At 55.5% G+C, this 15,101-nt stretch overlaps 2 protein-coding genes across 26 annotated transcripts in view; one reads left to right on the top strand and one right to left on the bottom strand.

Annotated features, from left to right (window-relative positions):
* LOC148646719 (EH domain-binding protein 1-like protein 1) overlaps window positions 1–12,475 on the top strand; it is a 62,327-nt gene extending 49,852 nt beyond the window's left edge. For 24 of the 25 annotated variants that reach the window (XM_088608863.1, XM_088608861.1, XM_088608859.1 and 21 more), the window contains 8 exons: window positions 1,285–1,818; window positions 3,666–3,729; window positions 4,132–4,208; window positions 4,988–5,108; window positions 6,714–6,813; window positions 6,901–6,974; window positions 8,854–8,968; window positions 9,791–12,475. In XM_088608863.1, coding sequence (XP_088464989.1) covers window positions 1,285–1,818; window positions 3,666–3,729; window positions 4,132–4,208; window positions 4,988–5,108; window positions 6,714–6,813; window positions 6,901–6,974; window positions 8,854–8,968; window positions 9,791–9,878 — 1,173 coding nt within the window. In that variant the 3' untranslated portion in view covers window positions 9,879–12,475. The remainder of the gene's footprint in view (window positions 1–1,284; window positions 1,819–3,665; window positions 3,730–4,131; window positions 4,209–4,987; window positions 5,109–6,713; window positions 6,814–6,900; window positions 6,975–8,853; window positions 8,969–9,790) is intronic. The other variant, XM_088608852.1, reaches the window with a different exon arrangement.
* The window catches only part of LOC148646713 (uncharacterized), a 263,071-nt gene that overhangs the window by 120,994 nt on the left and 126,976 nt on the right, over window positions 1–15,101 (bottom strand). The window lies entirely within an intron of this gene.

Below are 15,101 nucleotides of genomic sequence, written 5' to 3'. Positions count from 1 at the left end.
GCTCTGAGTGATCTCTGTGCTCTTTGAGTGATCTCTGTGCTCTCTGAGTGATCTGAGTGATCTCTGTGTCTCTCTGAGTGATCTGAGTGATCTCTGTGCTCTCTGAGTGATCTGAGTGCTCTCTGTGCTCTCTGAGTGATCTCTGTGTCTCTCTGAGTGATCTGAGTGCTCTCTGTGCTCTCTGAGTGATCTGAGTGCTCTCTGTGCTCTCTGAGTGATCTGAGTGCTCTCTGTGTCTCTCTGAGTGGTCTCTGAGTGATCTGAGTGCTCTCTGTGCTCTCTGAGTGATCTGAGTGCTCTCTGTGTCTCTCTGAGTGGTCTCTGAGTGATCTGAGTGCTCTCTGTGTCTCTCTGAGTGATCTGAGCGCTCTCTGTGTCTCTCTGAGTGCTCTCTGAGTGATCTGAGTGCTCTCTGTGTCTCTCTGAGTGATCTGAGTGCTCTCTGTGTCTCTCTGAGTGATCTGAGTGCTCTCTGTGCTCTCTGAGTGATCTGAGTGCTCTCTGTGTCTCTCTGAGTGGTCTCTGAGTGATCTGAGTGCTCTCTGTGTCTCTCTGAGTGATCTGAGTGCTCTCTGTGTCTCTCTGAGTGCTCTCTGTGTCTCTCTGAGTGATCTGAGTGCTCTCTGTGCTCTCTGAGTGATCTGAGTGCTCTCTGTGCTCTCTGAGTGATCTGAGTGCTCTCTGTGTCTCTCTGAGTGATCTCTGTGCTCTTGAGTGATCTCTGTGTCTCTCTGAGTGATCTGAGTGCTCTCTGTGCTCTCTGAGTGGTCTCTGAGTGCTCTCTGTGTCTCTCTGAGTGCTCTCTGAGTGATCTGAGTGCTCTCTGTGTCTCTCTGAGTGATCTGAGTGCTCTCTGTGCCTCTCTGAGTGATCTGAGTGATCTGAGTGCTCTCTGTGTCTCTCTGAGTGATCTGAGTGATCTGAGTGCTCTCTGTGTCTCTCTGAGTGATCTGAGTACTCTCTGAGTGCTCTCTGAGTGATCTGAGTGCTCTCTGTGTCTCTCTGAGTGATCTGAGCACTCTCTGTGTCTCTCTGAGTGATCTGAGTACTCTCTGAGTGCTCTCTGAGTGATCTGAGTGATCTGAGTGATCTGAGTGCTCTCTGTGCTCTCTGAGTGATCTGAGTGATCTGAGTGATCTGAGTGCTCTCTGTGCTCTCTGAGTGATCTGAGTGCTCTCTGTGCTCTCTGAGTGATCTGAGTGATCTGAGTGATCTGAGTGCTCTCTGTGCTCTCTGAGTGATCTGAGTGCTCTCTGTGTCCGTCTCCCCCTCCCCGTGTCTCAGGCGTTCGACGGCTTTGCGGCGCTGGGCATCTCCCGGCTGCTGGAGCCCGCCGACATGGTGCTGCTGGCGGTGCCCGACCGGCTGATCGTCATGACCTACCTGTGCCAGATCCGCGCCCACTTCACGGGCCAGGAGCTGAGCGTGCTGCAGATCGAGCACAACGGCCAGCACAGCACCTACGGCGTGGCGCCGCCCGAGCCCAGCCCGGCCGGGGACCCCGCCACCAGCGCCGCCGCCCTCTTCTACGCCCAGCGGCTGCAGGAGGGCGCCCTGGGGGGTGCCCCCCCGCCGGCGCAGGGCAAGACCAACGGGGAGCTGGTGCCCCCGCCCAGGCCCCGGCGCGCCCTGCTGCGGCGGGGCGAGAGCCAGCCGGAGGCCGAGGGGGCCCGGCAGGGGTCCCCCGCGGCCCCCCGCCCCCACGCCGCCTTCGCCCACGTGCGGGACGCCGACCTGGTGAAGAAGCGCCGCTCGCGGCTGAAGAGCGAGTCGCAGTCGGTGGACGAGGGGGACGAGGCCCCCCAGGCCGGCGCGGAGGTGAGCCCCCCCTCCCCCCTCGATCCCGGAGCCCTCCTATCCCGAAGTCCTGGGGCCGGTAGCCACGAGATCCGTGCAGAATCCCGGCCAGTGAGACCCCTTTTTCTCCGTCAAAGGGCGCCCCCTGCTGGTCCACCAGTGCCACTTCCAGACCCCCCCCAAAAAACGCATACTTTTTTACCTGATCGCTCGGTAACCGCGTGTCGGCTTCAGAGATGTGATCAAAGGTCAGAAAGTGAGGCTGTTAGGTCAAGCAATGAACTAAGACCCCTTAATAATTATAGTAATAAACTTTATTTTATATAGCGCCTTTAAATGCCAGCAGCCATATCACCCTGCAACTCACCACTGGCAGCCCCACTGAAGCTCAGCAGGTGTGAGCCTGGCCAGTACCTGGAGGGGAGACTCCTGGGAAAGCTGAGGCTGCTGCTGGAAGAGGTGTTAGTGGGGCCAGCAGGGGGCGCTCACCCTGCGGTCTGTGTGGGTCCTGATGCCCCAGTATAGTGACGGGGGACACTAGACTGTAAACAGGCGCCGTCCTTCGGATGAGACGTAAAACCGAGGTCCTGACTCTCTGTGGTCAATAAAAATCCCAGGGTGTTTCTCGAGAAGAGTAGGAGTGTTACCCCAGTGTCCTGGCCAAATTTCCCATTGGCCCTTACCAATCATGGCCTCCTAATAATCCCCCTCTATAAATTGGCTGCATCACTCTGCTCTCCTCCCCACTGAGAGCTGGTGTGTGGGGAGTGTTCTGGCGCACTATGGCTGCTGTCGCATCATCCAGGTGGGGCTGCACACTGCTGGGGGTGGAGGGGATCCCCATTACCTGTAAAGCGCTTTGAGTGGAGTGTCCAGAAAAGCGCTATATAAGTGTAAGCAATTATTATTATTATTATTATTATTATTATTATTAAAGGTGGCTTCTCAAAGCGCTTTACAGGATGACAACAACAATAAATAAGAAGAACACACCAGATAAAACACAATGACAATACACAGAGGAGACCGTGGATGGTGGTACTCAGAAGAGCAGAGGGGTGAAGAATGGAACCAGTTCAGTAAAGGCTCTTCTGAAGAAGAGGGTTTGGAGTCTGGATTTGAAGGAGTTTAGAGAAGGTGACTCTCTGATATCCCTGGGGAGAGAGTTCCAGAGCTTGGGGGCATAACAGGAGAAGGCCCTGTCACCCCTACAATGTAGACGGGCTTGGGTGGACAGTAAGGAGGGCAGAGACCCCTGTCAGCTAAGACCCCTGTTCCCTGTCACGTTGCTGAATCTAGAGTAGATTCTAGATGAGTGACACCTCCGGTCGAGAGACCCTGGAGAAGCGTGGCCAGCTGGGAACGCGCACAACAGCAGAACGGGTCTTGAGGGCTCCCTAAAACAGACCCGGGTTCCTACCGACCGGATCTCTGCAGGAGCTGTGTGCGTTTTTGAGCGCTAGCGTAGGAGAACCGCTCCTGTGACGCGGTTTGGAGGGAAAAGCCAGGATTCACAAAACTCTCCGCGGCCCGAGCAGCTCAGGGGGTCGGCAGTCGAATCGGTCGTCGCTTTCATCACGGACCGCAGGGTAGTTGAAACCCGAAGAGACGGGCCGCTTCTTTACACCGAGGGCGGTGGGTGCGTGGAGCAGGCAGCCCAGCCACGCTGACGCCGTGGTTTCCCGCTGGACGCGCCACTCTTGCTGGATGAAAACGGGCTCGCTGGGGGGGGGGGGGGCGATCGCCCGGTTTCTTCGGCGCCTGCGGGCGTCAACCCCCGCGCTGTCGTCCTTGTGGTGCCCCACGGGCCTTGACGGGAAGGGTGCATCGTGGGTAAACGCTGACCGCCCTTGTGTTTGGGTCCTCAGGTGTCCTCCTCCCAGACGGAGTGTGCCAGCAAGGCCGGGCCCCCGAAGGAGAGCCACCCGCCAGGCAAGATCAGCCAAGGTTTCCTCCTTGGGGGGAGGGGTCCCTGTACAACAGCGCCTCCCTGTGGCCAGGGCTGGTAACAGCAGACGCACCCGGGGGCTAGCGATGGGCTTTATGCAGTGTTGAGGCCAGAGTGAGCCCACGTATGGGCGGGGGTGTTGGGAGGGAGGGAGGGAGGGGTTCAGAATATTTGGTCCGGTGGAAAGGGCGCCCCCTACTGGTCGACCAGTGCCACTTCCTGCAGCAGCCCCATTTTCTCCCACCCTGGTGCTGATCGGCAACCTCCGGTCTTTAACCCCACTTCTCCCCCGCCTCCCCCCCCCAAAACTAAAGTGAGAAGTGGGGGACGCCCCCAGCTGAGGGTCCTTCTCTCTACCTTCAATCCCTGTGTGTTCTTTTCCACAGCAGCCAAGACCCCTCCCTCACCCAGGGAGCCCAGGGGTGCAGCTGAGGAGCCCCGACAGGCAGAGGAGGAGAATCTGGTGAGTTAACTGAGCTGAGGTTTAGGGGCTGGGGGACTGGGGGGCTGGGAAACTGGGGGGCGCTCACCCTGCGGTCTGTGTGGGTCCTGATGCCCCAGTATAGTGACGGGGGACACTAGACTGTAAACAGGCGCCGTCCTTCGGATGAGACGTCAAACCGAGGTCCTGACTCTCTGTGGTCATTAAAAATCCCAGGGTGTTTCTCGAGAAGAGTAGGGGTGTTACCCCGGTGTCCTGGCCAAATTTCCCCCCTGGCCTTTACCCATCATGGCCTCCTAATAACCCCCCTCTCTGAACTGGCTCCATCACTCTGCTCTCCTCCCCACTGAGAGCTGGGGTGTGGGGAGCGGACTGGCGCCTCATCCAGGTGGGGGTACACACTGCTGGGGGTGGAGGGGATCCCCATGACCTGGAAAGAGCTCTGAGTGGAGGGTCCAGAAAGGCGCTATAGAGGTGTCAGGAATTATTCATTATTAGATCTATTATTCTGGTCGCCCCTCTTTGAGCACTATCTGAGGTGTGAAAATATGGCCCCAGGACTGGAGTTTATCTCAGCTTATGCAGTCTGGGCCATTACAGGACTTTGATTCTTCTAGTTCTTCTTCAATTGCTTAATTGATCCCTAATTGCTTAATTGATCCCTCCAACGACTGGAAGATCGTGGCGTCTGGTGCTCTGGGGCGTGGCGGTGTGTTAGCTTGCGGCAGGCCCGTCCTGTGGGCGGCCCGCGGCCCGACAGGCCCGGTCTGAGCCGGTGTCTTCCTACCGGCGCCTTGCAGAGGCTGCGGGACACCAGCCAGTACGTACTGAGCGAGATCCAGGCGCTGGAGAGCGAGCAGAGGCACATCGACGGCCGCGCCGCCGTGGTGGAGATGAAACTGCGGCAGCTGATGGAGTCGGGTAGGTGTGGGGGTGTTGGGGGGGGGGGGGCAGGGGGTTCCGAATGCAGCAACTCTGAGGGGAGCAGAAGTCTGCCTGGAGCAGACCCCCACCACTCTTTGTATAAAGTAGAATCTCCTGCTCACAGTCAACAGTCAGTTTCTTCATGAGCCTTGAGGCTGGCTCTGAGAGCTGGGCGTGTCTGCAGGTGTGGCTCGGAGAGGAGGGCGTGTCTGAAGGTGTGGCATGGAGAGGTGGGCGTGTCTGAAGGTGTGGCTCGGAGAGGTGGGCGTGTCTGCAGGTGTGGCTCTGAGAGGAGGGCATGTCTGTGGGTGTGGCTCTGAGAGGTGGGCGTGTTCACAGGTGGGGCTCTGAGAGGTGGGTGTGTCTGTAGGTGTGGCTCTGAGAGGTGGGTGTGTCTGTAGGTGTGGATCTGAGAGGTGGGCCTGTCTGCAGAGCTGGCTCTGAGAGGTGGGTGTGTCTGTACGTGTGGCTCTGAGAGGTGGGCGTGTTCACAGGTGTGGCTCTGAGAGGTGGGCATATCTGCAGGTGTGGCTCTGGGATGTGGGCGTGTCCGTAGGTGTGGATCTGAGAGAGGTGGGCGTGTTCACAGGTCTGGCTCTGAGAGGTGGGCATATCTGCAGGTGTGGCTCTGGGATGTGGGCGTGTCTGTAGGTGTGGATCTGAAAGAGGTGGGCGTGTTCACAGGTCTGGCTCTGAGAGGTGGGTGTGTCTGCAGGTGTGGCTCTGGGATGAGGGCGTGTCTGTAGGTGTGGATCTGAGAGAGGTGGACATGTTCACAGGTCTGGCTCTGAGAGGTGGGTGTGTCTGCAGGTGTGGCTCTGAGAGGTGGGCGTGTCTGCAGGTCTGGCTCTGAGAGGTGGGTGTGTCTGTAGGTGTGGCTCTGAGAGGTGGGCGTGTTCACAGGTCTGGCTCTGAGAGGTGGGTGTGTCTGTAGGTGTGGATCTGTGAGAGGTGGGCGTGTTCACAGGTCTGGCTCTGAGAGGTGGGTGTGTCTGCAGGTGTGGCTCTGGGATGTGGGCGTGTCTCTGCAGGTGTGGCTCTGAGAGGTGGGTGTGTCTGTAGGTGTGGCTCTGAGAGGTGGGCGTGTTCACAGGTGTGGCTCTGAGAGGTGGGCCTGTCTGCAGAGCAGGCTCTGAGAGGTGGGCGTGTTCACAGGTCTGGCTCTGAGAGGTGGGTGTGTCTGCAGGTGTTGCTCTGAGAGGTGGGTGTGTCTGTAGGTGTGGATCTGAGAGAGGTGGGCGTGTTCACAGGTCTGGCTCTGGGATGTGGGCGTATCTGCAGGTCTGGCTCTGGGAGGTGGGCGTGTCTGCAGGTCTGGCTCTGAGAGGTGGGTGTGTCTGTAGGTGTGGATCTGAGAGAGGTGGGTGTGTCTGCAGGTCTGGCTCTGAGAGGTGGGTGTGTCTGTGGGTGTGGCTCTGGGATGTGGGCGTATCCCTGCAGGTCTGGCTCTGGGAGGTGGGCGTGTCTGTAGGTGTGGCTCCGAGAGGTGGGCGTGTCTCACATGTATGATGCATATATATGAAGTGTTGGCGCTGATTGGTGCCGAGAGCGGGGTGTGTGCTGTGTGCTGACCTCCGACCTGTCCCACCCACTGTCCTGCAGGCAGCAACCGAGACGAGGAGGAGGAGCTGATCCAGGAGTGGTTCACGCTGGTCAACAAGAAGAACGCGCTGATCCGACGACAGGACCACCTGCAGCTGCTGTGAGAGCCTGTACCCCCCTCCTCCTCTCTCTGTCTCCCCCCTGCACCCCGTCATCTAACTCCAGCCTCTCTGTCTCGCACCCTCAGCCAAGAAGAGCAGGACCTGGAGAGAAGATTTGAGCTGCTCAACCGGGAGCTCAGGGCTATGATGGCCGTAGAAGGTACTGATGAGCTATTGCTGTATAGGTGCTACTGTGCTGTTGTAGAGCTGCGCTGCTGTTGAACTGTGATGCTGTACTGCTACAGAGCTACAGAGGTTTACTGTTGCTGCTGTAGAGCTGTGCTGTGCTGCTGTAGAGCTGTACTATGCTGCTGTAAAGCTGTGCTGCTGTAGAGCTGTGCTGCTGTAGAGCTGTACTGTGCTGCTGTAGAGCTGTGCTGTGCTGCTGTAGAGCTGTACTGTGCTGCTGTAGAGCTGTACTGTGCTGCTGTAGAGCTGTACTGTGCTGCTGTAGAGCTGTGCTGTGCTGCTGTAGAGCTGTGCTGCTGTAGAGCTGTGCTGTGCTGCTGTAGAGCTGTACTGCTGTAGAGCTGTACTGTGCTACTGTAGAGCTGTACTGCTGTAGAGCTGTGCTGCTGTAGAGCTGTACTGTGCTGCTGTAGAGCTGTGCTGCTGTAGAGCTGTGCTGCTGTAGAGCTGTACTGTGCTGCTGTAAAGCTGTGCTGCTGTAGAGCTGTGCTGCTGTAGAGCTGTACTGTGCTGCTGTAGAGCTGTACTGCTGTAGAGCTGTGCTGTGCTGCTGTAGAGCTGTGCTGCTGTAGAGCTGTGCTGTGCTGCTGTAGAGCTGTACTGCTGTAGAGCTGTACTGTGCTACTGTAGAGCTGTACTGTGCTGCTGTAGAGCTGTGCTGCTGTAGAGCTGTGCTGCTGTAGAGCTGTACTGTGCTGCTGTAGAGCTGTGCTGCTGTAGAGCTGTGCTGCTGTAGAGCTGTGCTGCTGTAGAGCTGTACTGTGCTGCTGTAAAGCTGTGCTGCTGTAGAGCTGTACTGTGCTGCTGTAGAGCTGTGCTGTGCTGCTGTAGAGCTGTACTGTGCTGCTGTAGAGCTGTACTGTGCTGCTGTAGAGCTGTGCTGTGCTGCTGTAGAGCTGTGCTGCTGTAGAGCTGTACTGTGCTGCTGTAGAGCTGTACTGTGCTGCTGTAGAGCTGTGCTGTGCTGCTGTAGAGCTGTGCTGCTGTAGAGCTGTACTGTGCTGCTGTAGAGCTGTGCTGTGCTGCCGTAGAGCTGTGCTGCTGTAGAGCTGTGCTGTGCTGCTGTAGAGCTGTGCTGCTGTAGAGCTGTGCTGTGCTGCTGTACAGCTGTGCTGTGCTGCTGTACAGCTGTGCTGCTGTAGAGCTGTACTGTGCTGCTGTAGAGCTGTGCTGCTGTAGAGCTGTACTGTGCTGCTGTAGAGCTGTAGAGCTGTACTGTGCTGCTGTACTGTGCTGCTGTAGAGCTGTAGAGCTGTACTGTGCTGCTGCAGAGCTGTGCTGCTGTAGAGCTGTACTGTGCTGCTGTAGAGCTGTACTGTGCTGCTGTAGAGCTGTGCTGCTGTAGAGCTGTGCTGTACTGCTGTAGAGCTGTACTGTGCTGCTGTAGAGCTGTGCTGTGCTGCTGTAGAGCTGTACTGCTGTTGAGCTGTACTGTGCTGCTGTAGAGCTGTGCTGTGCTGCTGTAGAGCTGTGCTGTGCTGCTGTAGAGCTGTGCTGCTGTAGAGCTGTGCTGTGCTGCTGTAGAGCTGTACTGTGCTGCTGTAAAGCTGTGCTGCTGTAGAGCTGTGCTGTGCTGCTGTAGAGCTGTGCTGCTGTAGAGCTGTACTGTGCTGCTGTAGAGCTGTGCTGTGCTGCTGTAGAGCTGTGCTGTGCTGCTGTAAAGCTGTGCTGCTGTAGAGCTGTGCTGTGCTGCTGTAGAGCTGTGCTGCTGTAGAGCTGTACTGTGCTGCTGTAGAGCTGTACTGTGCTGCTGTAGAGCTGTGCTGTGCTGCTGTAGAGCTGTGCTGTGCTGCTCTAGAGCTGTACTGCACAAGCATCAGCCATGACCCCCCTCCCTCGCTCTCTCTCAGAGTGGAAGAAGACCCAGGCCCAGCAGCACCGCGAGCAGCTGCTCCTGCAGGAGCTGGTGGCGCTGGTCAACAAGAGGGACGAGCTGGTCCGCGACATGGACGCCAAGGAGAGAGGGTGAGTGCGCCCCCCAACCCCCCCCCCACCCCGAGCCCGCGCTCCCCATCTCGAATCAGACAAATCCACACCACAGCGGGGCTCCTGTAACTCTTCTAGATCTTCTAGGTCTTCTAGATCAGGACTGGCAGTGGTGCTGCACGTCCCTTCTCTAGACTGAGACCGGGCAGCCCAGGTGAAGACTGGACCTGTGCTCTCTTGCAAGACTGGGAAAAACTGTTTGTAACCTTTTCCGATGCCCTGATTTACCTGAGTTATCCAGTACGGTCTTCGGGAGCCGGCGCCTATCCCAGCAAGCAAGGGGAGCAAAGGCAGGCCACACCCCGGGCGGGACGCCAGTCCTTCACAGGGCGCACACAGGGACAGACACGCTCATTCCCACACCAGGGCCACATTTCGCAGACGCCAGTTGACCTCCCACGAGCATGTCGGTGGTCTGCGGGAGGTGGCCCCGCACGAACACGGCGGAGAACGTGCAAACTCCACACGGACAGCACCCCAGGTCCGGAATGGAGCCCAGGGCCCCCAGCACTACCAGGCAGAATCACGGACAGGCGCTCTAGAGAGTCTGTCGGGCTCGTGTGGCTGATAGGTGGTCATCCAGCCACGTCTTGAATGAATCCAGGGCATCAGGTCCAAAATTCCCGAGTGGCCGTTCCTGACACCCACACCTCTTTGTGTACAGCGGCCGCTCCTGCTTTCGGGCTTCCCCCCACCGCCGGGCTCCCTCGGGCTCTAAGACCGAGCAGGGCGGAGTCCCAGGAGCTCGTCTGCCGGCCGCCTAAACGGGGTCCCCCCCCCCCCTCCCCCTTTTCCCCACAGGGCCCTGGAGGAGGACGCCAGGCTGGAGCGTGGCCTGGAGCAGCGCCGTCGCAAGTACAGCCGCAAGGAGAAGTGCGCCCTGCAGTGACCGGCGCGGGCAGAGGGCAGAGGGCAGAGGGCAGAGGGCAGAGGGCAGAGGGCAGAAGCCCAGGCGCGCGTTCATCCTCGCCAATGGAAACAACGGAGTCACTGCGGCCGGGGCGCTATGTGTTTGTGTGTGCGTGCGTGTGTGTGTTTGTGTGTTTGTGTGTGTGTGCGTGCGTGTGTGCGCGCCGCAGACCGACCTCCTGCTGTAAACCCCCCCCGCCCCCCCCTGACCGCCCACGCCTGTCGGACGCGCGCCGATCCGGACCGACACTGGCGGGTCTCCCCTGCTGGGAAGAAGGGGGCGCTTCCTCTTGCGAAAACGGGGGGGACACCTCCCGCCTCCTAACCCCTGTGTTCAGGATGGGCAACGGGCACCGCCGCAAAACACTGCCGTGACATTATTTTGGACTTGTGAGCTCTCCTCCGAAAAAACGTCACACAGTCATTGCGATCATTTACCTATATTTGAGCAGTGGTTTCGCCTTTTGATGTCGTTAATTATCGCTGCAGATGGAGCTTCTGAAAGCCCCAAAATGTAAAAGAGAGGAAGTAAGTTGGGGGAGGGGGGGAAGCAATTAAGGGTCGCACCAGGCGCATTTGTTTCCTGCCCCTATGTTGGCCATGCATTACCGTGCGACGCTGAAATCCTTCCCCCTCGATACTTCCTGTCACTCCGCTGTTAGAAGTGACCCCACTGAGCAAGTAGCTCACTGAATTGTTACACATCAGACCCACGGAGACAAGCCCATCGACGCACAAAAGGGTCTAAACGCTACCGCAGCAGAAAGTACAGAGTCCTGTCTTCCTGCGTTTGTGGCTGCTTGCACTGAGACCGAAAGATCACCTTTGAGCGTTGCAGGTTCAGGGAGTTTGTCAACCACAACCGAGGCAAGATCTCTGCTGCGAGATTTACAGTCAAGAAGGCGTTTTTTGAAAAAGGCACTAAACCGGATCGCTGCTGCCTTTTCCTGGATGTGTTTTTAATGCCAGCAGTGGGAAAACCTGACTTTGGAGACAGAGGGGGCAGGCTCTGTGCTGCAGTCTTCAAAAGACTTCCTCCTTTCCTCCAGTCTCTTCCAGCCTGCGTGTCCTGCCCTCTGTCGTGTGGTCTGTGTTTTAGAAGAGTTTTTAGAAGCAAAACAAAACAAAAAACAGAACAATTTTTAACCCGGGCAGTAAGAGGCGCCGTTGTGCGCCTGGGGTGACCCGTCTGGTGCACGTTTGTCCGTAACCTTCGAGGGGTGAGGACTTCGCCTGGATCGAGCCCCTCCCTTAATCCATTAGCTGAAAGGCAGCCTCTTGCCCTAACTATTAAAACACATATTCTGCACTAATACAGCAGACTGTTTCAGAGCATCCCACGTGAACTTCCTCTGCTAAAAACAAAAACAAATTATAACTACCTTTTTATTTAAAACTGTTACTTATTACATTTTAGCGCTGGATGTTTTTGTCTCGAGATCTGGTTTCGTCCTATGCTGTGTTACCGCACTGTGAAGAAGGGTTTGGGACTGTCTGTGGAGGTATTTTAATTTGACCTGCTGTGCTACCACCCCTGATTTTTGAAGATGATAACGTTCACGTCGCCTGAACTCCAACGGAGACGTAACCTCTGTCTTGTGACATAACCTGCGACGAGCCCAGAGCTGTACGATGCACAGCACTTTTCTCCCAAGTGCCTCACTGTCTTGCCGGACCAATCGCCAGGCCTCGATTGCAGACACGCCCCCCCCCGCCCCCCAGGTACAGGTGAGGTGGCCCGTGATTGGTCAGATGAGGAGCCAATCGCATGGCACTAGGTCACAATGAGCCAATCACGTGGCACCTGACTCGGCGCCTCTCTCGATCCTTTGCCAGCTAAGGAAAACAAGTCACTTCACCGGCAGTGTTGCTGTTACACTGAGCTTTCCGGGGCTCACTCAAGCAAGGCGAAGAGAAAATAGAGCAGTGGGAGATGGGGTGGGATGAGCTTGTAGCTCAGTTCTGAGCTCCCTGGCCTGAATGTTGTGCGACAGGCTTTGCTGCTAAACATGTACCAGGAGTGCGGTTTTGGGAGGTGCTTGGGGGTCACCTAGTGCTCCAGGGTGGCACATCAGAATAGGAGCTGCATGTGCAAAAGGTCAAAGTTCCCCATCGCAGAGGGAAACAGGGAGCTCAGCAGGAAGGAGGTGTGGGGCGGGGGAGGTGGAAGTCAACTCCTGCCGCGGTGAGACTCCCCACCCCTCGGGGAACGAGGAGGTCCGTTTTGGCAATGAACCGAAACATGTATGGGATTGGGGATGGGGTATGGCGGGGGCTCGGCTCAGGCGATCTCCTGGAGGCCCGGATAAGGAGATCGGTTGGCCCAGCGTGGCCGCGCTCCTGGAAAACGAGTCTCCTCTGAAAAGCGTCGCCCCCCCCCCTGCCTGCCCTTCCCATGGTACTCTAGTGTCTCTCGATTGAGCTTTACCGCGGTACGCGTTCCTGTTTGTATGTGGAAGAGCACGGCAGATACAGTATGTTACGCCTTTTCTGCGTCATTTACTAACTAACCTCCTGGATTTGCACTATTTGGAATAACTTCTGTTTGGGAATAAAGCCATTGTGAACGCTCCTGAACGATGTCTGGTTTGTGCGCACTCTCCGCGCGGATATTGACGACACCAGCAGGGGGAGTGCTATCACCCGTGCAGCTGTCTGGCTGTCAGTCTGTGTCTGTTTCTCATCGCCCCACAGAGCAGGCACAACACACAGCAGGGGATGAGTTATTTAGACACCCAGTACATCAGCAAATACAATAATAACAACTCTCTCCCTCTCTCCAACTCCTATTCCCCCACACTGTATTATTATTATTGAGAGACAGGCTCACTGTCTGTTCCTCAGGCTGGGACAGGAGATCACACACTGTATTATTATTATTATTGAGAGACAGGCTCACTGTCTGTTCCTCAGGCTGGGACAGGAGATCACACACTGTATTATTATTATTGAGAGACAGGCTCACTGTTCCTCAGGCTGGGACAGGAGATCACACACTGTATTATTATTATTGGGAGACAGGCTCACTGTCTGTTCCTCAGGCTGGGACAGGAGATCACACACTGTATTATTATTATTGAGAGACAGGCTCACTGTCTGTTCCTCAGGCTGGGACTGGAGATCACACACTGTATTACTATTATTGAGAGACAGGCTCACTGTCTGGTCCTCAGGCTGGGACAGGAGATCACACACTGTATTATTATTATTGAGAGACAGGCTCACTGTCTGTTCCTCAGGCTGGGACAGGAGATCACACACTGTATTATTATTATTGAGAGACAGGCTCACTGTTCCTCAGGCTGGGACAGGAGATCACACACTGTATTATTATTATTGAGAGACAGGCTCACTGTCTGTTCCTCAGGCTGGGACAGGAGATCACACACTGTATTATTATTATTGAGAGACAGGCTCACTGTTCCTCAGGCTGGGACAGGAGATCACACACTGTATTATTATTATTATTATTGAGAGACAGGCTCACTGTCTGTTCCTCAGGCTGGGACAGGAGATCACACACTGTATTATTATTACTGGGAGACAGACTCACTGTTCCTCAGGCTGGGACAGGAGATCACACACTGTTTTATTATTATTGGGAGACAGGCTCACTGTTCCTCAGGCTGGGACAGGAGATCACACACTGTATTATTATTATTATTATTATTATTATTATTATTATTATTATTATTATTGAGAGACAGGCTCACTGTCTGTTCCTCAGGCTGGGACAGGAGATCACACACTGTATTATTATTATTGGGAGACAGGCTCACTGTCTGTTCCTCAGGCTGGGACAGGAGATCACACACTGAAATTTTATTATTGTTATTGAGAGACAAGCTCACTGTTCCTCAGGCTGGGACAGGAGATCACACACTGTATTATTATTATTGGGAGACAGGCTCACTGTCTGGTCCTCAGGCTGGGACAGGAGATCACACACTGTATTATTATTATTGAGAGACAGGCTCACTGTTCCTCAGGCTGGGACAGGAGATCACACACTGTATTATTATTATTGGGAGACAGGCTCACTGTCTGTTCCTCAGGCTGGGACAGGAGATCACACACTGAAATTTTATTATTGTTATTGAGAGACAAGCTCACTGTTCCTCAGGCTGGGACAGGAGATCACACACTGTATTATTATTATTGGGAGACAGGCTCACTGTCTGGTCCTCAGGCTGGGACAGGAGATCACACACTGTATTATTATTATTGAGAGACAGGCTCACTGTCTGTTCCTCAGGCTGGGACAGGAGATCACACACTGTATTATTATTATTATTATTATTGAGAGACAGGCTCACTGTCTGTTCCTCAGGCTGGGACAGGAGATCACACACTATATTATTATTATTGAGAGACGGGCTCACTGTCTGTTCCTCAGGCTGGGACAGGAGATCACACACTGTAGTATTATTATTGAGAGACGGGCTCACTGTCTGTTCCTCAGGCTGGGACAGGAGATCACACACTGTATTATTATTATTGAGAGACGGGCTCACTGTCTGTTCCTCAGGCTGGGACAGGAGATCACACACTGTATTATTATTATTGAGAGACAGGCTCACTGTCTGTTCCTCAGGCTGGGACAGGAGATCACAGACTGTATTATTATTATTGAGAGACAGGCTCACTGTCTGTTCCTCAGGCTGGGACAGGAGATCACACACTGTATTATTATTATTGAGAGACAGGCTCACTGTTCCTCAGGCTGGGACAGGAGATCACACACTGTATTATTATTATTGAGAGACAGGCTCACTGTCTGTTCCTCAGGCTGGGACAGGAGATCACACACTGTATTATTATTGTTATTGAGAGACAAGCTCACTGTTCCTCAGGCTGAGAATAAGGAGATTATTCCTCACCTCTCCCTTTAGTGTGATGGCCCCCCTGCGCCAGTCTGTCATGCCGTTGACTTCACCCAGAGTGAAGGAAGGAAGGAGGGCGGGAGCAGGGCTGACATTTCCTTTGTGTTCCTCGACTCGCTGTCTGCCCCCCTCGAGCTGGGTGGAGACTGCTCCCAGCCCCCAGCTCCGGTCCGCCCAAGCCCTGGGCCGAATCCCTCTGGTCTGCGGGGTAGGCGTAGTCCCCCAGGAAACTGGATAGACAGAAGCTCTCCTGGGATAGGAGGCCTGCCCCTTTGGCATAGGGGAATTCCCCCTCCTCCGAAGGGCCACTGCGTGGCTCG

The sequence above is a fragment of the Lepisosteus platostomus genome, chromosome 16 (assembly GCF_059453375.1).
Source record: "Lepisosteus platostomus isolate fLepPlt1 chromosome 16, fLepPlt1.hap1, whole genome shotgun sequence".
NCBI lineage: Eukaryota > Metazoa > Chordata > Actinopteri > Semionotiformes > Lepisosteidae > Lepisosteus > Lepisosteus platostomus.
This window is presented reverse-complemented; position numbering and strand designations above follow the sequence as displayed.